Raw genomic sequence first — 15,000 nt, forward strand, 5'->3', positions numbered from 1 at the left:
TCCTTAGTTTGATATAATGTTAGTCAGCGTCTTGTATTGTTATGTGTTACATGTATATAAATGAGCAGCGTAGTGCTCATCATCACCGCCAAGCACTACCAACCCACCAGCACGGGCTCGCCGGAGACAGATACATCGGCCGAGCTAACCAAGACTGTTAACCGGGTGAGCGCCTCCAGCTTCTTGATGGATCCAGTGTTTGCTAGAAGCCTTATGTTAATGTTACTGTTAAGTCCCAGAAGCACTGACAGCATGCCAGAGGTGGCACCCATTAGCCTGGTAAACCAGCCCGTCACGTGAACTCACATTTCATTTGATTCTCCATGACGGTCTGGCCCCGACGCCAGACGCCAGTGGGGGGGTTTAGCAGAAGCTGCAGAGTGGAAGAGCCAATCAGCGACTCCGCTGTGATTGACAGCGCAAGTTGGCCAATCAGGAACGCCACTAGCACTGCACTAACAAAACAGTAATGGCCGCCTCCTTGCCTGATCGTCTCGAGAAGTCATGTCAGCGTTTGTCTAGTTTAAACAGCCATAAAGTGCAGTTATTGCAGAAATAGACTCAATAACAACAATTAAACAAGTACAGGAGTATCGCCACAACCGCAGAGTTTCTCGGCGGAAAATATGTTTTTGCCATTCTCCCGAGTGGATTTGGGTTTGATTGGATCCGACGCTGATTGGCTGAAGGAGTTGTCTGTCAAGGCAACTACGCCCGCCCATGCTCCCGCCCCTGCTAAAATACCCCCATGGCGTCCGGGCCAGACCGTCACGGAGAACCAAATGAAATGTGAGTTCACGTGACGGGCTGGTTTACCAGGCTAGGCACCCATGCCCTTCTCTGCCAAACCTGAATGCCATGTCATTCTCATTCAATACAATGTTTGCTTTCCTGACTGAAATCTAGATAATCCTGAGCTGATTTCTATTACATTCCTCTAATCTGATCATTTACACTTAATAAACAATACCATTTGTCATCCTGGACCTGGAGAGCCAGTCTTACCCACTAGGTCCCACTCGCCGTTGGGCATGTATCCTGACACATCTGCCTCCTTCATCTGCAGGTCCAGCAGCCACCCGTCAAACGTCCAGGAGCCAAACTTCAGTTCACAGCGCTGGATGTCAAATGGAAACCATCGCACATCTACGTTACATGTGCTGATGAATATGCCTTGGAAAGAAGACGAAGAGTAAAAAAGGAACGTAAATATCAAAGTGAGCTAATAAGAAAGACTGACTTACAAAATAAACTTTGAGAAGCAGAGCAGTTGCATAGTAAGCAGACCTCCCCCCCTCCTACTGCAACAGATGAAAGCAATCAAACTAGAAATAGACACAATTTATAGTGAAGACTCAGTTAGAGAAAAAGCTCAGGTTCATGAGGCCAAAATATTGAGACAAAAGCAACAAAGCTGCTTGAAGATGAAAATACTATTCATGAAATAAGAGACCCCCTGAATCTAACAATAACATGTAAACTGGATGGCATTAAAAAAAACATTTGATTCATATTAGAAGTCCTTGTACACTCAGCCGGAGAAAGCAGAGGCACACATGAAACAATTTCTAAATGAGTTAGATCTCTCTACTGGAAAATTAAATACATAACCATGAACTCACAAAAGGGATATCTATTGAAGAAAGTGATAAAGCAATCACTAGTCTGAAAGCAGTCAAATCTCCGGGTGCCGATTGGTTCCCGGGTGAGTGGTACAGAGCAAATAACACCCTTATTCTGTGAGTGTTTCAACCACATTTCATAATGAGGGAGTTCTTCCCCCATCTTACTGCGGTGAAGCCAGCCTACTCACGCTGTTGCCTCGTCAAGCCAGCCGCTCCTACATTTCAAGGGCGCCCTTATTGCAGACCTTACGGTAAATACACCGCGCGTTGACCAACTTCAGGGTTTCAAAATAAAATGTCAGGTTTTTGAAAGGCAATAACAGAGATGTGTCGAATTGTCGACGATTTTACCAGCCAGCCAGTGTATTCTACACTGATTTTGAGTCATTAGGTCACATGACCTGGAAGGTATTCAGCCGTAAATGCTTATTTTTCGATAAAGAAAATAATATGAAATATATGGAGTATTAAACTCCAATAAAAATAGGTGTGTCCTAACCAGGCTGTGCAGTAATGCCATTCTACATTGATTTTGAGTCATTAGGTCATATGACCTGGGAGTTATTGAGCCGAAAAGCCACATTTTTCCATAAAAAAATTAATTATGAAATTTGGGGAGTATTAAACTCCAATAAAAGAAGGTGTGTCCTAACCAGGCAGTGTAGTAATGTCATTCTACATTGACTTTGAGTCATTAGGTCATATGACCTGGGAGTTATTGAGCCGAAAAGCCACATTTTTCCATAAAAAAATGAATTATGAAATTTGGGGAGTATTAAACTCCAATAAAAAAAGGTGTGTCCTAACCAGGCAGTGTAGTAATGTCATTCTACATTGACTTTGAGTCATTAGCTCATATGACCTGGGAGTTATTGAGCCGAAAAGCCACATTTTTCAGAAAATGCATGTTTCCATAAAGAAATTAATCATGAAATATGGGGAGTATTACACTCCAATAAAAAAAGGTGTGTCCTAACCAGGCAGTCTAGTAATATGATTCTACATTGATTTTGAGTCATTCGGTCACATGACCTGGGAGTTATTGAGCCGAAAAGGCTAATTTTTCAGAAAATGCATGTTTCCATAAAGAAATTAATCATGAAATATGGGGAGTATTAAACTCCAATAAAAAAAGGTGTGTCCTAACCAGGCAGTCTAGTAATATGATTCTACATTGATTTTGAGTCATTCGGTCATATGACCTGGGAGTTATTGAGCCGAAAAGCCACATTTTTCCATAAAAAAATGAATTATGAAATTTGGGGAGTATTAAACTCCAATAAAAGAAGGTGTGTCCTAACCAGGCAGTGTAGTAATGTCATTCTACATTGACTTTGAGTCATTAGGTCATATGACCTGGGAGTTATTGAACCGAAAAGCCACATTTTTCCATAAAAAAATGAATTATGAAATTTGGGGAGTATTAAACTCCAATAAAAGAAGGTGTGTCCTAACCAGGCAGTGTAGTAATGTCATTCTACATTGACTTTGAGTCATTAGCTCATATGACCTGGGAGTTATTGAGCCGAAAAGCCACATTTTTCAGAAAATGCATGTTTCCATAAAGAAATTAATCATGAAATATGGGGAGTATTACACTCCAATAAAAAAAGGTGTGTCCTAACCAGGCAGTCTAGTAATATGATTCTACATTGACTTTGAGTCATTCGGTCATATGACCTGGGAGTTATTGAGCCGAAAAGCCACATTTTTCCATAAAAAAATGAATTATGAAATTTGGGGAGTATTAAACTCCAATAAAAGAAGGTGTGTCCTAACCAGGCAGTGTAGTAATGTCATTCTACATTGACTTTGAGTCATTAGCTCATATGACCTGGGAGTTATTGAGCCGAAAAGCCACATATTTCAGAAAATGCATGTTTCCATAAAGAAATTAATCATGAAATATGGGGAGTATTACACTCCAATAAAAAAAGGTGTGTCCTAACCAGGCAGTCTAGTAATATGATTCTACATTGACTTTGAGTCATTCGGTCATATGACCTGGGAGTTATTGAGCCGAAAAGCCACATTTTTCCATAAAAAAATGAATTATGAAATTTGGGGAGTATTAAACTCCAATAAAAGAAGGTGTGTCCTAACCAGGCAGTGTAGTAATGTCATTCTACATTGACTTTGAGTCATTAGCTCATATGACCTGGGAGTTATTGAGCCGAAAAGCCACATTTTTCCATAAAAAAATGAATTATGAAATTTGGGGAGTATTAAACTCCAATAAAAGAAGGTGTGTCCTAACCAGGCAGTGTAGTAATGTCATTCTACATTGACTTTGAGTCATTAGCTCATATGACCTGGGAGTTATTGAGCCGAAAAGCCACATTTTTCCATAAAAAAATGAATTATGAAATTTGGGGAGTATTAAACTCCAATAAAAAAAGGTGTGTCCTAACCAGGCAGTGTAGTAATGTCATTCTACATTGACTTTGAGTCATTAGCTCATATGACCTGGGAGTTATTGAGCCGAAAAGCCACATTTTTCAGAAAATGCATGGTTCCATAAAGAAATTAATCATGAAATATGGGGAGTATTAAACTCCAATAAAAAAAGGTGTGTCCTAACCAGGCAGTCTAGTAATATGATTCTACATTGATTTTGAGTCATTCGGTCATATGACCTGGGAGTTATTGAGCCGAAAAGCCACATTTTTCCATAAAAAAATGAATTATGAAATTTGGGGAGTATTAAACTCCAATAAAAAAGGTGTGTCCTAACCAGGCAGTGTAGTAATGTCATTCTACATTGACTTTGAGTCATTAGCTCATATGACCTGGGAGTTATTGACCCGAAAAGCCACATTTTTCAGAAAATGCATGTTTCCATAAAGAAATTAATCATGAAATATGGGGAGTATTACACTCCAATAAAAAAAGGTGTGTCCTAACCAGGCAGTCTAGTAATATGATTCTACATTGATTTTGAGTCATTCGGTCACATGACCTGGGAGTTATTGAGCCGAAAAGGCGAATTTTTCAGAAAATGCATGTTTCCATAAAGAAATTAATCATGAAATATGGGGAGTATTAAACTCCAATAAAAAAAGGTGTGTCCTAACCAGGCAGTCTAGTAATATGATTCTACATTGATTTTGAGTCATTCGGTCATATGACCTGGGAGTTATTGAGCCGAAAAGGCGAATTTTTCAGAAAATGCATGTTTCCATAAAGAAATTAATCATGAAATATGGGGAGTATTAAACTCCAATAAAAAAAGGTGTGTCCTAACCAGGCAGTCTAGTAATATGATTCTACATTGATTTTGAGTCATTCGGTCATATGACCTGGGAGTTATTGAGCCGAAAAGCCACATTTTTCCATAAAAAAATGAATTATGAAATTTGGGGAGTATTAAACTCCAATAAAAGAAGGTGTGTCCTAACCAGGCAGTGTAGTAATGTCATTCTACATTGACTTTGAGTCATTAGCTCATATGACCTGGGAGTTATTGAGCCGAAAAGCCACATTTTTCCATAAAAAAATGAATTATGAAATTTGGGGAGTATTAAACTCCAATAAAAGAAGGTGTGTCCTAACCAGGCAGTGTAGTAATGTCATTCTACATTGACTTTGAGTCATTAGCTCATATGACCTGGGAGTTATTGAGCCGAAAAGCCACATTTTTCCATAAAAAAATGAATTATGAAATTTGGGGAGTATTAAACTCCAATAAAAGAAGGTGTGTCCTAACCAGGCAGTGTAGTAATGTCATTCTACATTGACTTTGAGTCATTAGCTCATATGACCTCGGAGTTATTGAGCCGAAAAGCCACATTTTTCAGAAAATGCATGTTTCCATAAAGAAATTAATCATGAAATATGGGGAGTATTAAACTCCAATAAAAAAAGGTGTGTCCTAACCAGGCAGTCTAGTAATATGATTCTACATTGATTTTGAGTCATTCGGTCATATGACCTGGGAGTTATTGAGCCGAAAAGGCTCAATAACACACCTTCTTTTATTGGAGTTTAATACTCCCCAAATTTCATAATTCATTTTTTTATGGAAAAATGTGGCTTTTCGGCTCAATAACTCCCAGGTCATATGACCGAATGACTCAAAGTCAATGTAGAATGACATTACTACACTGCCTGGTTAGGACACACCTTCTTTTATTGGAGTTTAATACTTCCCAAATTTCATAATTCATTTTTTAATGGAAAAATGTGGCTTTTCGGCTCAATAACTCCCAGGTCATATGACCGAATGACTCAAAATCAATGTAGAATCATATTACTAGACTGCCTGGTTAGGACACACCTTTTTTTATTGGAGTTTAATACTCCCCATATTTCATGATTAATTTCTTTATGGAAACATGCATTTTCTGAAAAATTCGCCTTTTCGGCTCAATAACTCCCAGGTCATGTGACCGAATGACTCAAAATCAATGTAGAATCATATTACTAGACTGCCTGGTTAGGACACACCTTTTTTTATTGGAGTGTAATACTCCCCATATTTCATGATTAATTTCTTTATGGAAACATGCATTTTCTGAAAAATGTGGCTTTTCGGCTCAATAACTCCCAGGTCATATGAGCTAATGACTCAAAGTCAATGTAGAATGACATTACTACACTGCCTGGTTAGGACACACCTTTTTTTATTGGAGTTTAATACTCCCCAAATTTCATAATTCATTTTTTTATGGAAAAATGTGGGTTTTCGGCTCAATAACTCCCAGGTCATATGAGCTAATGACTCAAAGTCAATGTAGAATGACATTACTACACTGCCTGGTTAGGACACACCTTCTTTTATTGGAGTTTAATACTCCCCAAATTTCATAATTCATTTTTTTATGGAAAAATGTGGCTTTTCGGCTCAATAACTCCCAGGTCATATGAGCTAATGACTCAAAGTCAATGTAGAATGACATTACTACACTGCCTGGTTAGGACACACCTTCTTTTATTGGAGTTTAATACTCCCCAAATTTCATAATTCATTTTTTTATGGAAAAATGTGGCTTTTCGGCTCAATAACTCCCAGGTCATATGACCGAATGACTCAAAATCAATGTAGAATCATATTACTAGACTGCCTGGTTAGGAAACACCTTTTTTTATTGGAGTTTAATACTCCCCATATTTCATGATTAATTTCTTTATGGAAACATGCATTTTCTGAAAAATTCGCCTTTTCGGCTCAATAACTCCCAGGTCATGTGACCGAATGACTCAAAATCAATGTAGAATCATATTACTAGACTGCCTGGTTAGGACACACCTTTTTTTATTGGAGTGTAATACTCCCCATATTTCATGATTAATTTCTTTATGGAAACATGCATTTTCTGAAAAATGTGGCTTTTCGGCTCAATAACTCCCAGGTCATATGAGCTAATGACTCAAAGTCAATGTAGAATGACATTACTACACTGCCTGGTTAGGACACACATTTTTTTATTGGAGTTTAATACTCCCCAAATTTCATAATTCATTTTTTTATGGAAAAATGTGGCTTTTCGGCTCAATAACTCCCAGGTCATATGACCTAATGACTCAAAGTCAATGTAGAATGACATTACTACACTGCCTGGTTAGGACACACCTTCTTTTATTGGAGTTTAATACTCCCCAAATTTCATAATTCATTTTTTTATGGAAAAATGTGGCTTTTCGGCTCAATAACTCCCAGGTCATATGACCGAATGACTCAAAATCAATGTAGAATCATATTACTAGACTGCCTGGTTAGGACACACCTTTTTTTATTGGAGTTTAATACTCCCCATATTTCATGATTAATTTCTTTATGGAAACATGCATTTTCTGAAAAATTCGCCTTTTCGGCTCAATAACTCCCAGGTCATGTGACCGAATGACTCAAAATCAATGTAGAATCATATTACTAGACTGCCTGGTTAGGACACACCTTTTTTTATTGGAGTGTAATACTCCCCATATTTCATGATTCATTTCTTTATGGAAACATGCATTTTCTGAAAAATGTGGCTTTTCGGCTCAATAACTCCCAGGTCATATGACCGAATGACTCAAAATCAATGTAGAATCATATTACTAGACTGCCTGGTTAGGACACACCTTTTTTTATTGGAGTTTAATACTCCCCATATTTCATGATTAATTTCTTTATGGAAACATGCATTTTCTGAAAAATTCGCCTTTTCGGCTCAATAACTCCCAGGTCATGTGACCGAATGACTCAAAATCAATGTAGAATCATATTACTAGACTGCCTGGTTAGGACACACCTTTTTTTATTGGAGTGTAATACTCCCCATATTTCATGATTCATTTCTTTATGGAAACATGCATTTTCTGAAAAATGTGGCTTTTCGGCTCAATAACTCCCAGGTCATATGAGCTAATGACTCAAAGTCAATGTAGAATGACATTACTACACTGCCTGGTTAGGACACACCTTTTTTTATTGGAGTTTAATACTCCCCAAATTTCATAATTCATTTTTTTATGGAAAAATGTGGCTTTTCGGCTCAATAACTCCCAGGTCATATGACCTAATGACTCAAAGTCAATGTAGAATGACATTACTACACTGCCTGGTTAGGACACACCTTCTTTTATTGGAGTTTAATACTCCCCAAATTTCATAATTCATTTTTTTATGGAAAAATGTGGCTTTTCGGTTCAATAACTCCCAGGTCATATGACCTAATGACTCAAAGTCAATGTAGAATGACATTACTACACTGCCTGGTTAGGACACACCTTCTTTTATTGGAGTTTAATACTCCCCAAATTTCATAATTCATTTTTTTATGGAAAAATGTGGCTTTTCGGCTCAATAACTCCCAGGTCATATGAGCTAATGACTCAAAGTCAATGTAGAATGACATTACTACACTGCCTGGTTAGGACACACCTTCTTTTATTGGAGTTTAATACTCCCCAAATTTCATAATTCATTTTTTTATGGAAAAATGTGGCTTTTCGGCTCAATAACTCCCAGGTCATATGAGCTAATGACTCAAAGTCAATGTAGAATGACATTACTACACTGCCTGGTTAGGACACACCTTCTTTTATTGGAGTTTAATACTCCCCAAATTTCATAATTCATTTTTTTATGGAAAAATGTGGCTTTTCGGTTCAATAACTCCCAGGTCATATGACCTAATGAATCAAAGTCAATGTAGAATGACATTACTACACTGCCTGGTTAGGACACACCTTCTTTTATTGGAGTTTAATACTCCCCAAATTTCATAATTCATTTTTTTATGGAAAAATGTGGCTTTTCGGCTCAATAACTCCCAGGTCATATGACCGAATGACTCAAAGTCAATGTAGAATGACATTACTACACTGCCTGGTTAGGACACACCTTCTTTTATTGGAGTTTAATACTTCCCAAATTTCATAATTCATTTTTTTATGGAAAAATGTGGCTTTTCGGCTCAATAACTCCCAGGTCATATGACCGAATGACTCAAAATCAATGTAGAATCATATTACTAGACTGCCTGGTTAGGACACACCTTTTTTTATTGGAGTTTAATACTCCCCATATTTCATGATTAATTTCTTTATGGAAACATGCATTTTCTGAAAAATTAGCCTTTTCGGCTCAATAACTCCCAGGTCATGTGACCGAATGACTCAAAATCAATGTAGAATCATATTACTAGACTGCCTGGTTAGGACACACCTTTTTTTATTGGAGTGTAATACTCCCCATATTTCATGATTAATTTCTTTATGGAAACATGCATTTTCTGAAAAATGTGGCTTTTCGGCTCAATAACTCCCAGGTCATATGAGCTAATGACTCAAAGTCAATGTAGAATGACATTACTACACTGCCTGGTTAGGACACACCTTTTTTTATTGGAGTTTAATACTCCCCAAATTTCATAATTCATTTTTTTATGGAAAAATGTGGGTTTTCGGCTCAATAACTCCCAGGTCATATGAGCTAATGACTCAAAGTCAATGTAGAATGACATTACTACACTGCCTGGTTAGGACACACCTTCTTTTATTGGAGTTTAATACTCCCCAAATTTCATAATTCATTTTTTTATGGAAAAATGTGGCTTTTCGGCTCAATAACTCCCAGGTCATATGAGCTAATGACTCAAAGTCAATGTAGAATGACATTACTACACTGCCTGGTTAGGACACACCTTCTTTTATTGGAGTTTAATACTCCCCAAATTTCATAATTCATTTTTTCATGGAAAAATGTGGCTTTTCGGCTCAATAACTCCCAGGTCATATGACCGAATGACTCAAAATCAATGTAGAATCATATTACTAGACTGCCTGGTTAGGACACACCTTTTTTTATTGGAGTTTAATACTCCCCATATTTCATGATTAATTTCTTTATGGAAACATGCATTTTCTGAAAAATTCGCCTTTTCGGCTCAATAACTCCCAGGTCATGTGACCGAATGACTCAAAATCAATGTAGAATCATATTACTAGACTGCCTGGTTAGGACACACCTTTTTTTATTGGAGTGTAATACTCCCCATATTTCATGATTAATTTCTTTATGGAAACATGCATTTTCTGAAAAATGTGGCTTTTCGGCTCAATAACTCCCAGGTCATATGAGCTAATGACTCAAAGTCAATGTAGAATGACATTACTACACTGCCTGGTTAGGACACACATTTTTTTATTGGAGTTTAATACTCCCCAAATTTCATAATTCATTTTTTTATGGAAAAATGTGGCTTTTCGGCTCAATAACTCCCAGGTCATATGACCTAATGACTCAAAGTCAATGTAGAATGACATTACTACACTGCCTGGTTAGGACACACCTTCTTTTATTGGAGTTTGATACTCCCCAAATTTCATAATTCATTTTTTTATGGAAAAATGTGGCTTTTCGGCTCAATAACTCCCAGGTCATATGACCGAATGACTCAAAATCAATGTAGAATCATATTACTAGACTGCCTGGTTAGGACACACCTTTTTTTATTGGAGTTTAATACTCCCCATATTTCATGATTAATTTCTTTATGGAAACATGCATTTTCTGAAAAATTCGCCTTTTCGGCTCAATAACTCCCAGGTCATGTGACCGAATGACTCAAAATCAATGTAGAATCATATTACTAGACTGCCTGGTTAGGACACACCTTTTTTTATTGGAGTTTAATACTCCCCATATTTCATGATTAATTTCTTTATGGAAACATGCATTTTCTGAAAAATTCGCCTTTTCGGCTCAATAACTCCCAGGTCATGTGACCGAATGACTCAAAATCAATGTAGAATCATATTACTAGACTGCCTGGTTAGGACACACCTTTTTTTATTGGAGTGTAATACTCCCCATATTTCATGATTAATTTCTTTATGGAAACATGCATTTTCTGAAAAATGTGGCTTTTCGGCTCAATAACTCCCAGGTCATATGAGCTAATGACTCAAAGTCAATGTAGAATGACATTACTACACTGCCTGGTTAGGACACACCTTTTTTTATTGGAGTTTAATACTCCCCAAATTTCATAATTCATTTTTTTATGGAAAAATGTGGCTTTTCGGCTCAATAACTCCCAGGTCATATGACCTAATGACTCAAAGTCAATGTAGAATGACATTACTACACTGCCTGGTTAGGACACACCTTCTTTTATTGGAGTTTAATACTCCCCAAATTTCATAATTCATTTTTTTATGGAAAAATGTGGCTTTTCGGTTCAATAACTCCCAGGTCATATGACCTAATGACTCAAAGTCAATGTAGAATGACATTACTACACTGCCTGGTTAGGACACACCTTCTTTTATTGGAGTTTAATACTCCCCAAATTTCATAATTCATTTTTTTATGGAAAAATGTGGCTTTTCGGCTCAATAACTCCCAGGTCATATGAGCTAATGACTCAAAGTCAATGTAGAATGACATTACTACACTGCCTGGTTAGGACACACCTTCTTTTATTGGAGTTTAATACTCCCCAAATTTCATAATTAATTTTTTTATGGAAAAATGTGGCTTTTCGGTTCAATAACTCCCAGGTCATATGACCTAATGACTCAAAGTCAATGTAGAATGACATTACTACACTGCCTGGTTAGGACACACCTTCTTTTATTGGAGTTTAATACTCCCCAAATTTCATAATTCATTTTTTTATGGAAAAATGTGGCTTTTCGGCTCAATAACTCCCAGGTCATATGACCGAATGACTCAAAATCAATGTAGAATCATATTACTAGACTGCCTGGTTAGGACACACCTTTTTTTATTGGAGTTTAATACTCCCCATATTTCATGATTAATTTCTTTATGGAAACATGCATTTTCTGAAAAATTAGCCTTTTCGGCTCAATAACTCCCAGGTCATGTGACCGAATGACTCAAAATCAATGTAGAATCATATTACTAGACTGCCTGGTTAGGACACACCTTTTTTTATTGGAGTGTAATACTCCCCATATTTCATGATTAATTTCTTTATGGAAACATGCATTTTCTGAAAAATGTGGCTTTTCGGCTCAATAACTCCCAGGTCATATGAGCTAATGACTCAAAGTCAATGTAGAATGACATTACTACACTGCCTGGTTAGGACACACCTTTTTTTATTGGAGTTTAATACTCCCCAAATTTCATAATTCATTTTTTTATGGAAAAATGTGGCTTTTCGGCTCAATAACTCCCAGGTCATATGACCTAATGACTCAAAGTCAATGTAGAATGACATTACTACACTGCCTGGTTAGGACACACCTTCTTTTATTGGAGTTTAATACTCCCCAAATTTCATAATTCATTTTTTTATGGAAAAATGTGGCTTTTCGGCTCAATAACTCCCAGGTCATATGACCTAATGACTCGAAATCAATGTAGAATGGCATTACTGCACAGCCTGGTTAGGACACACCTATTTTTATTGGAGTTTAATACTCCATATATTTCATATTATTTTCTTTATCGAAAAATAAGCATTTACGGCTGAATACCTTCCAGGTCATGTGACCTAATGACTCAAAATCAGTGTAGAATACACTGGCTGGCTGGTAAAATCATCGACAATTCGACACATCTCTGTTATTGCCTTTCAAAAACCTGACATTTTATTTTGAAACCCTGAAGTTGGTCAACGCGCGGTGTATTTACCGTAAGGTCTGCAATAAGGGCGCCCTTGAAATGTAGGAGCGGCTGGCTTGACGAGGCAACAGCGTGAGTAGGCTGGCTTCACCGCAGTCCCATCTTGGAGGGAGGCCATTATATATAATCCCAATAGAAGGCAACGATAGATAGATAGATAGATAGATAGATAGATAGATATATAGATAGATAGATAGATAGATAGATAGATAGATAGATAGATAGATAGATAGATAGATGGATAGATGGATGGATAGATGGATGGATGCATCCATATTGCCTAAAGGTATGGAGGAGGTGATACCAGTATTAATAGATGGGGACCAAATAATAAGACAGGCCTTGAGGCTATTAGAATAAGAGGTAAAGAAGAAAAGATATGTCTGTAGGCCAGAGATGCTCACAAGTCAAGTCCAAGTTAAGTCTCAAGTCTTTTTGGTCACAACTCACAAGACCAAGTCAAGTCTCTTATGGATGAGCGTTCTATCATCTGCTGGATGCCATTCGGTCTGCTTAGAATACTGCATAGCTAAAACTAAGGAATTCAAAGCATGTAGGCTATGGTATTGTGCACCAAAAAATAAAAATAAAATAAAGATTGTTTGCGAGTCCCAAATCTTGAGTTCGAGTCGAGTCTCAAGACTTTTGAGCATGAGTCTCAAGTCAAGCCTGACGGATGGACATGATGGATCATGAAGCAGACTAATCATGTATTATTGTCATTATGGATCATGAAGCAGACTAATCATGTATTGTCATTATTTATGGATCATGAAGCAAAAAAAAAAAAAAAAAAAAGGGAAAAAAGGGAAAAAAAAGAAAAGAAAAAAAAAGCATGTTCTTTTTTTGTTTTTCTCCTTTTTTGTTTTGTTTTCTTATAAAGATTCACACTTGTTTTCTTTCTTTGTCATGTGCTGTATGTGAATAGGGTGGGCAAAATAAGCTTTTAGCTTCAGCCCATACCTTTTTTTGGTCAAGATCTATGTAAAATGTGTTATGTCTATTGTTTTGATTATATGAACATAGAGGGTATTGTACATAGTGTTTGGATGACCAAAAATCAAAATCTGCAAAATCAAAATCAAATCAAATCAAGTCTCAAGTCACTCTGTGTGTGGCTTAAGTGTGACGTGAGTCCAAGTCGCAAGTTCAAGTCCCCACGCAGACAATGTTCTTGTCTTTTTTCTTCTTCTTTTTTGGGAGGGGGGGGACAGCATCTAGTATAGCACTACTCATGGATCTCCTAACAATGTAAAATAGATGATCAGGTTATGTCCTTAATATTTCTTTTATATTTTTAATCCCTCACAGGAACTTGAAAACAGTTTAAATGGAATTCTAAAAGTATACAATATTTTGGAATAAACCTGACAAAGGACGCACCACACCTCTATAATGATAACTATACAAACATTAACCCAAATCTAGGCCACAACCTTAACGGATAGGGCTCACTCCCTTGACCTTGGTAACCGGATAATGACCATCAAAATCAAAAATCAAAACATCTTGCCCTCCCAGATTTACTATGTCTATTCAAATCATTACCAGTTCAAATTCCTGACACAATTTAGAGTATGGTGCAAGCACATATAAAGGTTCAGCTATATGGGACGGCAAATAACCACAAATAAGATATACCGCACTACAGTGCAGTTGCTGAGGGAGGAGGGGGCAGGGCCCTACCATGCCTGAGGGATAGCAGCACAATTAAGACCATTGATTCTTTGCTGTAACCCTGAATATGAGGCCAACTGGAGAAACATTGAATTATCGATATCAGGTAGAGCTGTACAATCCTTGTTGGGCTGTCCATCTATTAGCAAAGACTTGTTCGATTTTCTTTAGGTATATGGTTAGACTTCTTTGAAGAAGTTTCACATCCAGAAAGAGATCAAACTACTTAGGTGGCCAGCATACGATCCAAATTTTAAACCAGCGTCGCAAGATCTAAGATATAGACAATGGCTAGGGCATGGTATCACATTGTATTCTTATTTAGTAAAGGAAGGGGAATAAGTAGACTTCCAGTCTATGTCCGAATAATCATTTAGACAGACAAGATTTCTATCGGGGCGTCTGCGTATTGCGCGGTAGATTCCCTGCCTACCAACATGAGGGAGGCAGGTTTGAGCCCCCATCTTACCTCCGGATTGGTCGGGCGTCCATATAGGCACAATAATTTGGCCATATCTATGGGTGGGAAGTCAGATTAAGGTATGTATCCTGGTCCCCTTGGTCGGTCGTGGAGCCTGTTCGGGGGTGGGGAGGGGAACTGAGGGGAAT

At 37.4% G+C, this 15,000-nt stretch overlaps 1 protein-coding gene across 1 annotated transcript in view; it reads right to left on the reverse strand.

Annotated features, from left to right (window-relative positions):
• LOC310783666 (neuronal acetylcholine receptor subunit alpha-7-like) overlaps positions 1-15,000 on the reverse strand; it is a gene marked incomplete at both ends in the record, with an annotated part of 24,798 nt that overhangs the window by 5,075 nt on the left and 4,723 nt on the right. The window contains one exon of the mRNA XM_083644581.1: positions 1,006-1,173. Within this exon, the coding sequence (XP_083500707.1) occupies positions 1,006-1,173 (168 nt within the window). The remainder of the gene's footprint in view (positions 1-1,005; positions 1,174-15,000) is intronic.

This window comes from Poromitra crassiceps (genome assembly GCF_964638095.1).
Source record: "Poromitra crassiceps genome assembly, chromosome: 1".
In the NCBI taxonomy this organism is placed as follows: Eukaryota; Metazoa; Chordata; class Actinopteri; order Beryciformes; family Melamphaidae; genus Poromitra; species Poromitra crassiceps.